Source organism: Engraulis encrasicolus, chromosome 16 (genome assembly GCF_034702125.1).
Source record: "Engraulis encrasicolus isolate BLACKSEA-1 chromosome 16, IST_EnEncr_1.0, whole genome shotgun sequence".
Lineage (NCBI taxonomy): Eukaryota > Metazoa > Chordata > Actinopteri > Clupeiformes > Engraulidae > Engraulis > Engraulis encrasicolus.
In genome coordinates, this window is record NC_085872.1 from 45,893,732 (window position 1) to 45,908,987 (window position 15,256).

Below are 15,256 nucleotides of genomic sequence, written 5' to 3' on the forward strand. Positions count from 1 at the left end.
AAATGATTGCTTATAGACTTCAGCCAGGTCTGTAAATCTTGGTTTTCCTTCTTATTTGCCGCATTGACCAGCTTCTTCTTCACACCTAAAAAAATAAATAAGTTGTTACAATCACCATTTTAACAACTGTTCACATCTTAGCCATCTTCCACCACTTCTGACAGGAATAACACTTACTCTTGTTCACGTGCCACACATCAAACTCGTGCCGAATGTCGCAGTAGGTCTCCCTCATAGTTTTTCGGATTGACGGAGATCGGTCTGTAGTGACAACACCCACATTCACGCCCTGGGTCTGGAGATGGTCGAGGCCTCTTTGGAATCCTGTCAACTCCATGGCAACTGAGCTGGAAGCTTCTGTAACCTATTCATTGACAGTGTATGTATGGGTGCATACATTACATTATACATATTCTTAGCACTATTGGCTTTTATTACAGCGCTCACAGGTTTTGAGCAGGTCTCTATCAGCATGGCTCATATTATGACCTGAATACCATTGAACATTTGACAGGTAATGTGAAGATGACTGTGTACAGGCCTTGCACTTGCAATGTGTGCGATTTGGATTGTCTCTGCAAAGAAGAGAGGGCTAATATTGTTATATTAAAATGCGCCATGATGATAGACTACTGCCCGAAATGTCTGAATGCTGTAATTAAAGCCAACAGTGCTAAGAACATGCATTAGTAAAAGGGTATGAATACTTGCATTGTACATGTAAATATATGTATCAAAGGTGGAAAAAGTGATGAAAGTCTTGGCCCTTCTTACAAAACAAAAACCTGGCTTTGAACAAGGGGTATGAATACTTACTCAAGCCACTGTATGTAGCATTACCAACAACACATTACAAATAAATGTATTTGGCAAATGTTATATAATTGACAATTTACCTGAACTAATTCGAAGTGGACGATCTCCTGTGTGGCATCGTTCATGAACGAGTATGTTGAATACTTTGCACTGAAACCTTTAACACAAATGTATTGACATGAACACCAGTGATTAGAAATGAATAACATTTTTTAAAACTTTCTAATATTATAGACACATTTGTCTCTATGCTTACCAGGGCTGTCACACCGTGCATCTCCTGCTAAGGCCACTTGTTCTGTAGTGTCAGTATTGTCTTTCAGGCGTTCAATGATGCGGCCCTGTTGATTTTTGTATGCATTGTTTATCACAGGAACGAGGTATTTCGATTGCAAATTGTAGTACTGAGTTTTGGCAGGAAGTTGAAGGTTTAGAAGAGAAGACCACTCTTTTATGTCAGTGTAGGTGGCTCCAGTGAATAATATGGCTGCAGAGGTGAGTATGTTGTTTCGGGCCATCTTCCGCTGATCTGGGCAGGATTGCCATGATCCCTTGTGCCCTTGCAAACATGTCCAGCGTATTTTCAGCTGGCTTCCATTTTTGGTTAGCTTCTTCTCTTCCATAGGCATCCCACATTGGCAGCAAGTCTGGAACATTTGCATTATGCACGATTCGTCCACAATCCATTTTCTTTCAGACCATGCATTATTGCAGCCATAGCTGGATGTGGAGGCCGAGTCTGAGTCTGACGGGCTGGATGGGTTGTGGTCACTGGGGAGCTTGAAGCTGTCGTCCTGGGGGTCATCAGTAGGGTCGTCCAATTGCCATTCTCCAAAGCTAGTGCTCATGTCTCTCAGCAAATCCTCTTCTTCCTATTAGATGACAGGGAAGAAGACAATTGAGTGTTGACATTATTTTTTTCATTTAAACACTGCCAAGGAAGTACACATTTAGGAAGGAGAAAAGTAAAAACAAAAATGCACTGACTTCTGGGATTACTACAGGAGCACCAGGTAGAGGAGTGCAAGATGCTGATGTTGCATCCATGACCTTGAGATAAAAAAAGTGTATGAATTATATTATCTTATACCATGAAAAGCTAGTGCAGTATATCAAATACATAGCTATAATTACCTGAGAAAGTTTCCATGTTGGAGGACGGGCCATGTATACCCCTGACAAAGAACGGTGACAATTGGGTCGGACAACAGATGACTCTGGACTCATCAAGGAAAAATTTAGACATGCAAGCACACTGTTGGCTGTTGTGTCCTGACACTTTATGGGGGTTGACTGAGGAAGCTGTATCATGTCATCAGTAATGGACTGTGCAGCCTGTAATGGACATTTTGAAATGGAGGATATAAGACAATATTAGTTGAAAACATAATCGTGATGTTCAACACACATCCATTCAAACCCCAGCCCACCATCCGAGCTTCAATGTAAGATGGCTTGATCTACTGTAGCCAAAAGAACAACACTGCTTGAAATAGCCATTTACAATAATCCCAAAACTCTACTACATAGCATGCTGAATAGCAAGACGTTAAACATTCTAAGGTGACTTTTTATTACTGGATTCGAGTATGCTTCATGATGCCCTCTGCCCCGAAACTAAACATGAAATAGTAAATGTACCTCCTCTGTCGCCGGTGGCCCCACTCGTGGAATGGCATGTTTTTTCAACTGCACTCTCACTCGCTGCACCCTGTTCTCCTTGACAGTCCTAGGTTGGATAAAATCGTCCTTGTCGAAATGTCTACTACAGACACGATAGCGCTTTTTTTTCAGCGTCTCGACCGGCGTCGTAATGTCCAAATTCAAAGCAATCATCCACTGCTGTAGAAGTTCCTTGTCATCATGTCTGTACGGCAGTTCATGGAAACTCTCTATATTGTAAGGTTTGTGTTTTAGTCCACAGCCAGGATATATGCACGAGTGTGGCATCGTCTTCGGATTTAAATTTTAACACGTTTAATAAATAGAAGTGGTTAATTTCTAGTTGTGGCGCAAGCTGTCTTTTTGAGTTTTCCGCCTTCCGGACTCGCGTGTATTTGTTTTCATCAACAGCTGGAGGAAGTGACGTCGACGGATGTTTAGCAGCAAGAAAAGCTAATCGTCTCGTGTGTTGTTACTAATAAACTCCTGGACTATGTACAACGTTTCAAATTCATCTTTTTGTGAGTACAAACCACATTTGTTATACTGTAGAAGTTTGGCGTCATGACATGTTATTTTTGTGGGGAAAGTTTGGAGACGGTGCCCGGGATCCATATGCGCTTGAGTCAAGCTATCCGGAATAAACATCGAATAACACGGCAACTCTGTTGATGTAAGTCTGCGGCAGAAAACACTTCGGGTGTAAAGGTGGATGGGTGTCACGGTTCAAATGGCATTAGGGTGATTCTACTCCGAACCATCCCTTTAAGTCCTCCAAGGGCCGTACAATGAACTCAAACCAGGATGTCCCCCTGCATGTTAGGCCTATATTGAAGGCAGCCACCTTTACCACAGATCCCACCTTCACTAGGTCCCCTGAAAGCATAAATTAATTGTATTGCAAATGTAATTTTGAAAGCGTAACTTAATTGCAGATGTAATTTCTAGGATTGCTGTACAAAACATGTCATATTTAATGCGAAACTGCATAACGGTGACTTTTAATTGAGTATCCCTGCTACCTTCATTCATGAACATTACCAACTGCTGTCAATAACAGAGGGAGCGTCTCCACAGGTTAGGACCAAGTCCCGTTCTTTATTAGTCAAATTAACACTGAAACCAAATCGCAAAACCCCTTAAGAACAGCACTATGAGTGTCGTCATAGAGATAGAACACTAGACCACAGAGATGGATCCGTCCACAGCCAGGCGGATGGTCGTGTGTGTGAAGCGTGTCCACAGCGCTGGTTGGATCCTCGTGCTTTTCTTGCGTTCCTCTTCTCGTCTCGTCTCGTCTTGTCTTGTCGAACAGGCGCTCTTGTCGGGCCTGCTGGGGACCTGGCTACCGTGGCAACGGCAGCAATACCCAATGAGGAACCTCCATAGACACACAGACACTCAGGCAGCCACAGATGTGGAACCACCACAACATACACACACACACACACACACACACACACACACACATACAGACTAACAGGTAGACACAGACAGGGCTCTCTGGTCCGTGGGGCAATATAAACGGTCCATCGGGGAATTTCCCTGCTGTGGGCTGTGCAGAGTAGAGAGACAATACAAACAGTGTCAAGGGAGTGTGTGTGTGTGGGGGGGAGGGGGTGGCACAAGGGGTGCAGGGGGCAGTCTCAGAGACAGTCTGTCCTCGGTGGGGGGGTGGGGGACCAAGGACACAAGGGGGCAGTCTGAGGTCACACAGGGGGCAGTCTCAGGTGACAGGGGGCAGTCTCATTTGACACAGGGGGCCGTCTCAGAGACAGTTTTGTCCTCACACAGTGCTCTACATTACTGATTGGTCCTTACACAGTGGTCTTTATACTGATTGGTGAAGGGTTATCCAATAGCCAGAGAGGGGCAGGGAGCAGGGAGGGACTTGTGAAGGGAAGGGTTATCCAATAGCCAGAGAGGGGCAGGGCGGGACTTGTGAAGGGTTATCCAATAGCCAGAGAGGGGCAGGGCGGGACTTGTGAAGGGTTATCCAATAGCCAGAGAGGGGCAGGGCGGGACTTGTGAAGGGTTATCCAATAGCCAGAGAGGGGCAGGGCGGGACTTGTGATGGGTTATCCAATAGTCAGAGAGAGGGGCAGGGCGGCGGGCGGGACTTGTGTGTTTACTCATGAGTTTACCATTTGCAAACAATCCCTGGCTGCACGCCCCTGACAGCGCACTCTTCAACCTCTGATTGTTGGAAACTGCTGTCACTCAAAAAAGGAGCTCACGTGGTTGGCTGCTTATCATCTTGCCCCTCCTCACTACACGAATGTTTGTAGACAAAGAACCAGAGAGGGCATGGCGGGGGAGGTGTGATTGGTGATTGGTCCATCAGTGAGGGGGTCTGTGACCTGATTGGCCCATTAGGGCAGGAGTTCTCAGGGGAGGGTGGAGACCATGGGAGCCAGGACATGATGGAAAAAATGACTTTGGCGACATCTGGGAAGAAAAGCAAAGCCAAGGCAGCCGCATTACTTAGGCATACAGTACATACTAGGCACACATTACATTTCCACACTCTACATTACACTTAAAGTGACACTGTCCCATTTTTGGAAATAAGCTTATTTTACACATCCCCTTGAGTTAAATAATAGGGTTTTACCATTCCCCTGTACTTTCGACTGTTCTCTATGTATGGCAGTGCAAATTTTACCTCCAAGCCAGCAGTTAATATTGAGTTCTATGAGACCAGCTCGTGGCTAACTGGTCTCATAGGTAGAGATGCATCACATGCACCGGATCCTGATATTTAGGATCCGGCCGGATACCGAATCCACTGCTTAAGATCCTGCCGGATCCGGAACCGGATACCGGATCCTACGAAAGGGTTGAAACACATAGCCAACTCGCACACGTGGGCCCTTTTTATTATGTTGGCGCAAACTATTTTTTAGAATCATTGGCTTACTGCTACACTGCCTTCAACGGCCGCTTCCAAAGGGCTTTCACTCCATGCAGCGATTGGGGTTGTGAAAGACTGACTGAAAAGCCTAGGCTACGTAAAAAGTAGAGATGCCCCAGATCCTGATTTTTAGGTAACTGCCAGATACCGGATCCACTGCTTAAGATCCTGCGGTATCCGGATAGTGTGAATAACCCTATTATCCTGCCGGATCCGGAACCGGATCTTGGAGCCTGTACATCTCTACTCATAGGGGAGGTGTAAAATAAGCTCATTTCCAAAAACGGGACAGTATCACTTTAAGCCTGGCTTAGAAAACAAAGCCAAGTCAGACGCATTACTTAGGTAGCATCTAAGTATACATTACATTTCCACACTCTACATTACACTTAAGCCTGGTCCAGACTCCTCCTTCAGTTGCAGGACACATACTGCCAGCGGGGGGTGGTGGCAGATCACGTAGCCAAACAGCCACCAAGCCCCCCTCTTTAGAGCTGAAACGACCCCTTGCAGCGCTCAACGTAGATTTCTCCCAGGGTGAATTGTCCGTAATCTGCCGCTAACCCCCCCGCTGACGGTGCTTACACACCACAAGCGCGACACGTCCACTTAACGTGTCCGGAGGTATCCAGTATTAGTCCGAAACGGTTAGCATACATGAAAACAGATCATGACCCGCGAGCGGCTGACTTAACTCGAGTCTATTTTTCTGCGCGGACGTCCGTGTTCAATGAGCGGGCTCCCATTGGCTGCTGACGGCGGATAGAACGGAAATGCTAACTGTGCAGTGTGAAAGGGGACAACTAAACCGCCCGCGAACCTCTCGGGCTCACTATGCTCCCGCACACGTTAAGCGAACGCGAATATCTCTGTGACAGTATGTGTCCTGCAACTGAAGGAGGAGTCTGAACCAGGCTTTCGCTGGCAGCTTTGGCCGGGCCCAGGACAAATTCATCTGAAAGGCCCCCCCCATCCAATACATATAATGTAATGAAAGCCCAATTCTGGGCCCGCTCTGTCCCTGGGCCCGGGACAGCTGTCCCCTTTGCTGCCAGTGCCAGTGTTAAGCATGTGTACCCCATTGACATGTGCAGTATGTGTGGCTATTGATCAATTTGTGGTGCTGAGTTTTTACTCTGTGGTGCAGCAGATCACACCAGAACGGTCTATATGTGGGGAAATACAGTGAGATGCATACGCCACATCACCATGGCAACATCTCTAAGCAACATCCAACATCATCAGACACTAGTGTAACAGAATGACACACAGAAGGAAAATATGAATCGAGTAAATGTGATGGCATCCAAACACAATAATGCTACCTATGAAAGGCAAAGTGCAGTAACTATGGCGACATTGAAGCTGAAGAAAAGAGCCTTTAAAGCCAGTTGGCATTAAGTTGGATATCGTAGTTACTACAAATTTGACATGGCGGTATCTCTAAAACGGGACACATCTGGACCACAAGACGTTGTCATTAGATAAAGGAGGTGTAATGAAGGCCATTTTCAGTCTAAAGCGAATTTTGACAAAATGTGTATTAACTGCACTTTGCCTTTGTAGGGCAGAATAGTTCAGATGATTTTATCCACTGTGAGCGTCTTACCTTTGCAACCGGCATCCACAGGAACACTCTGATGCCTTTGTGTGTGTGTGTGTGTGTGTGTGTGTGTGTGTGTGTGTGTGTGTGTGTGTGTGTGTGTGTGTGTGTGTGTGTGTGTGTGTGTGTGTTTGCGTCCATGTCCTTGTCTATATGCCCCAGCTGTACATTTAGTGTGCGCGCCGCGTGTGTGCGTGTGTGTGTGTTTGTAGTGAAAGTTGTTGTAGAGTGTGCACACAGCAGAAAGGCACCACAGCTCCTCCCCTTGCACGCACACACACGCATACACACAGACACACACACACACACACACACACACACACACACACACACACACACACACACACACACACACACACACACACACACACACACACACACACACACACACACAGGAAGGAAAGAAGAGAGGTGGCCGATGGACAAGCAGCTTCTACCCCCTGTCCTCCGCAGACATCTGAGAAGAGAGAGAGGATGGAGAGAACAGAAGAAAAGAGAGAGAGGATGGAGAGAACGGAAGAAAAGAGAGAGAGGATGGAGAGAACAGAAGAAAAGAGAGAAAGAAAGAGAGAACAGAAGAGAAGAAAGAAAGAAAGAAAAAAAGAAAAGAAAGAAAGAAAGAAAGAAAGAAAGAAAGAAAGAAAGAAAGAAAGAAAGAAGAGAGGAAGAGGAGAGGAGAGGAATAGTATGAGAATGACAAACACATAAGGATAAAGAGAAAGGAAGGAGAGAGAATGGAGAGAATGGAAGGAAAAAAGAGGAGAAGAGAAGAGGGAGAGGGTGGTAAGGAGACAGAGAGAAGAGGGGAATTGAGGAGAAGAGGAAAAGGAAAACATGGGGAAGAAGGGAAGGAAAACGATGACAGAGGGAGAGAGAGAGGGGGGATGGAAGGATGGAAGAAGGGAAAATAAAAGGAAGGTGTGCGAGGGAAACGGACCAAAAAGGAGAAAACCAGAGAGAGGAGAGAGAAGGGAAAAAAAAGACATGAACACTAGATTTGCATTTCGCACGAATGGTACAGTGCATACAAAGTGAACACATGCTGACTGCAAACAGTTGTTACATTTTGAGAGATACATTTTAGAAGTAAAGGGGTCAATGAAGTTTTAGTAATAGCACTCGTCAGGGTAGTGCAACCACAGCTAATGCCAGTGTATGGAGTAAAAAAAAAATCTTTCTCTTTTTTTCACTGGTTTAAGTACTTGTGAAAAGATAACATTTGTGAATGTGCAGCATGAATTCTGGAAATACACTACTACAAATATTACACAGTACAGCTTTAACTCATTTTATCCTAAGCCCTTTTTGGGAAAAGGTGCCTTCTCCTTATTAAAACCTAAATATCTCAGCCTCTGAAGCACATAAAAAAACATAAAATAAGTTGCATTTAAAAGCTAGAACCTTCAGTTTGCACTAGAATGTGTTCATTCAGCTCTAACATACCCACATTGTTAATAAAACAGCTCAAATCTCAAGAACCTTAATGCAGCGTATATGTCGCTCCAGGACACAATGTGTTACACTGGATGTAATAGATGTAATGGTTGAGGTGGAAGTGCAGACGGCAATATCCAGGCGTCACACTGGAGGTGATTACTTGCACCATATTGCCACCTTGTGGATGCAAAGTGTATTTGTCATGGACACCACATGTCCATATAGGCTACTGTTTGTACAGGCCCGCATCAAAATCATTTTAATTTACCATGTGCTGTTGTGTACTGTAGCAGTTGGTTAATTGGTCGTGTTGCGTTTACAAGGACACCAGGAGTAAAGGCTGCAACACCAAAGGATGTTTATGTTTTTTATCATTACTTCAGCAGACTTCACATCGTAGTGGTGTCAACAATGCTTTTTATCATGACTTCAGCAGACTTCACATCGTAGTGGTGTCAACAATGCTTTTTATCATTACTTCAGCAGACTTCACATCGTAGTGGTGTCAACAATGATCGATTCGGCGATGCAATCCAATGCGGGGCATGGGCGATCCAGAATCGATCCGGCAAGTTCCAGAATCGATCCGGCAATTTTTTAAAGTTTCAATTACTTCCATGGATATTTCGGGAGCAAATGGATGTTAAATTAAATAAAAGCACTTCAAAACATTGCAAGACTGATACAGACTGATACAGAAAACAGCCAATAAATTGTTGCTCAGTATCTGACTACTTGTATTGCCTCATCATGACTGATTAAACATTTGCTTTGCTTTCAGTAGAAATGTAATGCATTGCAATGCATTGTAGAATTGAATCGGATTGGATCGGATCAGAACGGATTGCATAGAATCGAATCGAATCGAATCGCTACCTCCCGAATCGTGATCGAATGGGACCGTGAGGGCAGTGCCACTCCACACCACTATCACATCGTGTTCCTGTTTCCATGTTTGTGTGCCACTCCACACCACTATCACATCGTGTTCCTGTTTCCATGTTTGGGTGCTTCGTGTAAGCCACTCCACACCACTATCACATCGTGTTTCTGTTTCCATGTTTGGGTGCTTCGTGTAAGCCACTCCACACCACTATCACATCGTGTTTCTGTTTCCATGTTTGTGAGCTTCGTGTAAGCCACTCCACACCACTATAACATCGTGTTTCTGTTTCCATGTTTGGGTGCTTCGTGTAAGCCACTCCACACCACTATCACATCGTGTTTCTGTTTCCATGTTTGTGAGCTTCGTGTAAGCCACTCCACACCACTATCACATCGTGTTCCTGTTTCCATGTTTGTGTGCCACTCCACACCACTATCACATCGTGTTCCTGTTTCCATGTTTGTGTGCCACTCCACACCACTATCACATCGTGTTCCTGTTTCCATGTTTGGGTGCTTCGTGAGGGCAGTGCCACTCCACACCACTATCACATAGTGTTCCTGTTTCCATGTTTGTGTGCTTCGTGTGAGCCACTTACCTAAATGGAGGTGGGTGGCGGTGTGCGTGTGGAGCGGGAAGGAGGAAGAGAATGAGGAGGAGGAGGAGGAGGATGAAGAGGGGAGCCCGGAGTCAGTCGACAGGAGGGGGAGGGGGACCTAGCTCCGACCTGGGGGGACAACAGACAGAGAACAGAATTAACAAAGTTTTCAATTACATTTCAGCAACATTAGATTAGCATATCAAGCTACAGGCCTTGTAATCAATGTTTCATGAACAGATTATTACTAACAGCATTAATTAGTATTAGTTAACAGTTAGTATGCTTCTCTCTTCAATATCAGTATATTACATCATAACTGTACTTGTACTTCAATGTGTCATGGTATCATTTTTTGGGCTTTTTATGCCTTTATTGTGACAGGATGGTTGTAAAGAGACAGGAAATCGCCGGGCCGGAATTGAAGTCGGGTTGTCGGTGTAGCAGTCGATTTCCCAGCTGATTGAGCCACGGCTGGGCTGTAAAGAAAATTCTGACAACAAAACTGTGGCTAGCAGAAACTCTGAATGGCTAGTGACTCTGCAAAACCACTGGCTGTTAAACAAAAAGTGAATGCCACATCCTGGTGCTTGATAATAGTAAGAGTATGCTCATCCCACCTCGCTGAGGCCAGGTGAGATACAGAGTGCATTACAATATGCGACCTTGCCTCCTCCACTTGTGCTTGTCTCCTCGTCCCGCCTCCTAGCCCCTCCTCCGTGGAAAAAAAAATAAAGTTTCCTAGCTGTCAGCCTAGCCACAACAACTTTTGAGGGACTGTTTTTCATTCACCATCCCAATTGCAAATGAGAAAAAGACATTACAATTGAGCTTTTGCAAGATATTGAAATATAATGCTGTTGTCAGTGATGTCATCATGACATATTACTTCCTGGTACGAGGAGACAAGCACAAGTGGAGGAGGCAAGGTTGCATATTGGAACGCACTCACAGTGAGCGGAGGAGCTACTTATGTCGCCTTCACCAGCTCGGGACCTCTCAAGACAGCTGACGACACTGCTCACATGACAATCGAGTTCTGGAGTTGGCACATGAACGCCACAGACCCCGGAACCATCGGGACTCATGCGTGTCTTGTTTTGGTTCTCTTTTCTTTTTTTCACCTCACCTTGAGCCTCCAAACCCACGACATATCATTTTAGCTTAAGTAGGCTAAATCAAACAGGCAGAGACCAGCATTACTGACATATGTACATCTGCAATTGAATGACATCAACTGGTGTTGTTGATAGTGATTACAAGATGATATTTTAGCATTTATGATACTGTTTACATGCTAGTTCCATGCATGGGCGCCATGCTGATGATGCGTGTGTCGTCATACAAAACACAAGCTCGGGAACTCGTTGTTCTATACTTCCGCCTGAGATCAACCTCGATAATTATCGATCTGACACTGCGTCACCAAATCTTCACGCCCACTTTCCCGAGGTTTTAGGTCGGCTTTCTTGGGATTCTCGACTTTTTGAACGAGGTAATAGTCCTCGTGCTTAGGTACCTGTGCCGGAGCACTATGTAGTCTTTTTACCCATTGGAACCCACTATAAGACGAAGCTATTGAACTACAAACACACTGCCAATTTAATGACAACCCCTGCTGCTGACCTGTACCTGGTGGCAGCTGTTGGCGGCGGTGGGGGATTGTGATTGGCTAGAGGTGGAGATGTATCATGGTAAAGAAAATAAGAAACTAAAAAGAATACTGACAACAAAACTGTGGCTAGCTGAAAAAACGAATGGCTCGTGACTCTGGAAAAGCCACTAGCAACTGTCTGTGGCCGGTGAGCAAAAAGTTAACGTCAGGCCCTACCGTAGCCTGATTTTCATAGACTTCAGATCACTACCGCGATTCTGGTCTGACCAGGACTATAACGATTAGCATTTCCATACAGGAAGAACTTTGTTTCCATGGCCTGGTTAAGCCGCCTCCCTCGGCTTGCTACTGGTTGAGGGATGTGCCAAAGTTTAAGCCAAACATTTCTGAGCCCAATAGAACGTCTCTGCTTAAATCACGTCACTGCCTTGAACTTGCCTCTACCCAGGACGGTTGGAAATGCTCAGTTGACAAAGTGGGTGGAGTTCCCACTGTAGCTCTTGGCCCTACTGTGTGTAGCTGAGCCGAAGGCGGAGCCCTGCTATAATGACAGGACACTGGGCCACTACGCTGGACACTCGGGTTCGATTCCGGCCCAGGTCACTTGCCAACCCTTCCCCATCTCTCCCTCTTCCCACTCATTTCCTGTCCCTCTACTGTATTGACTGTCCCCTCAAATAAAGGCATTAAAAGCCAAAAAGGTTAACCTCAACCCCTGGTGGTTACCTGTGTCAGGTGGCTGTTGTTGGCGGCGGTGGGGGATTGTGATTGGCTGGAGGTGGACGGGCTGCTGCCTCTCTGGCGCCCCCTCCTGGGGGACATTGAGCCCCCCAAACCGTTACCGTTACCGTCAGGAGGCGACGCGGGACCGGACGGCCGGGGCCTGGGACCCTGAGGCACACACACACACGCAGACACACACACACACACACACACACACACACACACACACGGAGGCACACACACACATGCAGGTGCATACACATACACATGCATACGCACACACACACACACACACACACACACACACACACACACACACACACACATACACACAATAGGATTGAGCCGACAGTAACAGAGAATACAGTGTATTATGGAATTACACGACACACACAAACAACATACATCCCCAAATAGTGGGAGCCAAAATTATGGCATTTTGTCACATAAACGAATGCATATACAAACACACAGTCACAGACACACACACACACACACACACACACACACACACACACACACACACACACACACACACACACACACACACACACACACACACACACAGAAGACTGACCCTACTCACCTCTGTGCTCATGCCAACGTCCACTTCGCTTCTGTCGCCCTCATCATCCTGTGGCATCACAAACACGACATTAGAAAACACACACACACATACCACACTTCTCAACCCTCCCTAACACACACACACACACACACACACACCATACCCATCAACCCTCCTTACTGTAACACACACACACCATAACTGTTAGCCCTCCCTACTGTAACACACACACCACACCTGTCAACACTCCCCAATGTCATTTCATGAGAATCTCCCTATTTCTGACTTATTTCCCGCTGTCTTACCGCAGAGATACACCAGCGGCGATCTGAGCGAGTCGAGCGACAGAAGTAATTGACTTTGTATTGAGTCGAGAGACAAAAGCGATTCTGGAGACTAGAGCGATTTGCGCGACGAGCGCGACAATTTGAAGTTGAAATCTTTTCAACTTTCTATGACGCGGTTCGGCGACAAGCCGCGACAGCCAATGACTGTATAGAGGTCAGTGACCACGGCCAATGGGAATGCTTGAATGCTTTGCCTTCTGCCTGTACGGACATACTCTAGTCTCCTCAATCTCTCGTATCGCTTGCTGCTACACTCTGTCGCTTGAATCGCGTCGCCGCTGGTGTATCTCTGCGGTTACGGATTTGGTATTTTCCAGCAAAATATCCAGAATTTTCACGTTATCAAACAAAAAACCTCGGTCCAGAAATGATTCTCATGGCCCTGCCCTGACAAGCCACACCCTCATTTCGGTCCAGAAATGAATCCCTCAGCGCTGTCAGTTACCCTGACGAGCTTCTTATTCCCCCAGCTCAGAGCCGTAGGGCTGTGCACCAGATAGTAGGAGGTCTTGCTCATCAAGCTGCCAGTAGATTATATGCCAGATACCAGCAAGAATTCACGTTCCTTGAAAATACGAGCTCTCACCCTTGAGCTCCATAGGACCATAGGCGTGTGTGTGCCAACTCTTTGCATCGCAGAAACCGTCCGTTCATACAAACAACGCTGTTCATATGATAAACACAGCGAATCGCACGGATAACCTGCACCAGCACAAAGTTTTGCATCAGCCCCAGACAACTTGAGCGACAAAACAACAAGGAGAAACTCATGTTTCATCATTTGTTTCTGCTGTACATGCTCCTTTAAAACATGCGCTGTGGGGGGACTTTGATTTTTAGCTTAAAATCATGGAATCTTCCCACTCTTTTTGTATCGCAAAGTTGACAGGTGTGACACACAAACAGAATATTTCTTTATAACCTATAAACAAAAAATCATTCATTCATAGTGTGATTTGAGAATGATGTCAAGACATCTGTAGAGGATTGTAAACGAACAAGTAGCCCTCAGTAGCCCTCAGTAGCCCTCAGTAGCCCCCTCAGTAGCCCTCAGAGTCCTCAGTAACCCTCAGTAGCCCTCAGTAGCCCTCAGTAGCCCTCAGGGTTCTCGTCGTAACCCTCAGTAACCCTCAGTAGCCCTCAGGGTTCTCGTCGTAACCCTCAGTAGCCCCCTCAGTAGCCCTCAGAGTCCTCAGTACCCCCCTCAGTAGCCCTCAGAGTCCTCAGTAGCCCCCTCAGTAGCCCTCAGAGTTCTCAGTAACCCTCAGTAGCCCTCAGACAGCCCTCAGGGTTCCTCAGACAGCCCTCAGGGTTCTCGCCGTCGCCCTCAGACCCAGGAAGAGTCCTGTTAGGGTCCTGTTGCTATGGTATTAGTGTATGTGTACGTGGGCAGGGCTTACACTGTGGGCAGGGCCGAGTGTTCTGTCGTCGCCACGGCTACGAGCGGCCGCCTCCCTCTGTGCCGCTAGAGACGCCAGCTGCCGGTCGTCAAGCTCGTGCAGCGGAGACGCAGACTTACTCTGCAACACACACACACACACACACACACTGTATTGTGTAAAAACATCCTCTCTTTCTCATACACCGGCACGCACACGCACACACACACACACACACACGCACACGCACACGCACACGCACACGCACACACACACGCACACGCACACGCACACACACACACACACACACACACAGCCAAAACTCACCCGACTTGAGGTTCCATCTGAAAGAGAAGAAAGGAAGTTTGAGACATGAGAAAGCCCACAGTGAAACATTTCCTTGAGACTCTTGGTAACGTTGTAGAAATGTTGTCATGATGCAGCTTTTTCAGCAAAATAGTGAACAAGATCGCCGTGATCTAGAGGATGACATTTTTCTGGAATTCCTGTGGGTCCTGCGAGTCCTGCGGGATTCCCGCGGGATGGGAGTCAAAATTTAAAAAATGAACGGGAGCGGGCAGGAGCGGGAATAAAGATGAATGGGAGCGGGCAGGAGCGGGAATAAAAATGAACGTTAGCGGGAATGCCGCTTATTTTTTCTTTAAAAAACAACCTAAAAAAGCCTCGTTTTTTGGACAAAACGGGACT

The 15,256-nt window shown here is 46.3% G+C and overlaps 1 protein-coding gene and 1 long non-coding RNA gene across 3 annotated transcripts in view; both read right to left on the reverse strand.

Annotated features, from left to right (window-relative positions):
* Positions 1 to 256: 256 nt before the first annotated feature.
* On the reverse strand, positions 257 to 1,160 carry LOC134465863 (uncharacterized). The gene is made up of 3 exons (XR_010038192.1): positions 1,073 to 1,160; positions 897 to 973; positions 257 to 364 (listed from the first exon to the last, which is right to left on the reverse strand). It is a non-coding gene; the product is annotated as an uncharacterized LOC134465863 (long non-coding RNA).
* A 3,010-nt stretch (positions 1,161 to 4,170) lies between these two features.
* The window catches only part of tle2c (TLE family member 2, transcriptional corepressor c), a 51,454-nt gene continuing 40,368 nt past the window's right edge, over positions 4,171 to 15,256 (reverse strand). For both annotated transcript variants that reach the window (XM_063219752.1, XM_063219751.1), the window contains exons 8-14: positions 14,876 to 14,892; positions 14,570 to 14,689; positions 12,841 to 12,888; positions 12,258 to 12,422; positions 9,917 to 10,045; positions 7,002 to 7,452; positions 4,171 to 4,926 (exon numbers count right to left, since the gene is read on the reverse strand). In XM_063219752.1, coding sequence (XP_063075822.1) covers positions 9,917 to 10,045; positions 12,258 to 12,422; positions 12,841 to 12,888; positions 14,570 to 14,689; positions 14,876 to 14,892 — 479 coding nt within the window. In that variant the 3' untranslated portion in view covers positions 4,171 to 4,926; positions 7,002 to 7,452. The remainder of the gene's footprint in view (positions 4,927 to 7,001; positions 7,453 to 9,916; positions 10,046 to 12,257; positions 12,423 to 12,840; positions 12,889 to 14,569; positions 14,690 to 14,875; positions 14,893 to 15,256) is intronic.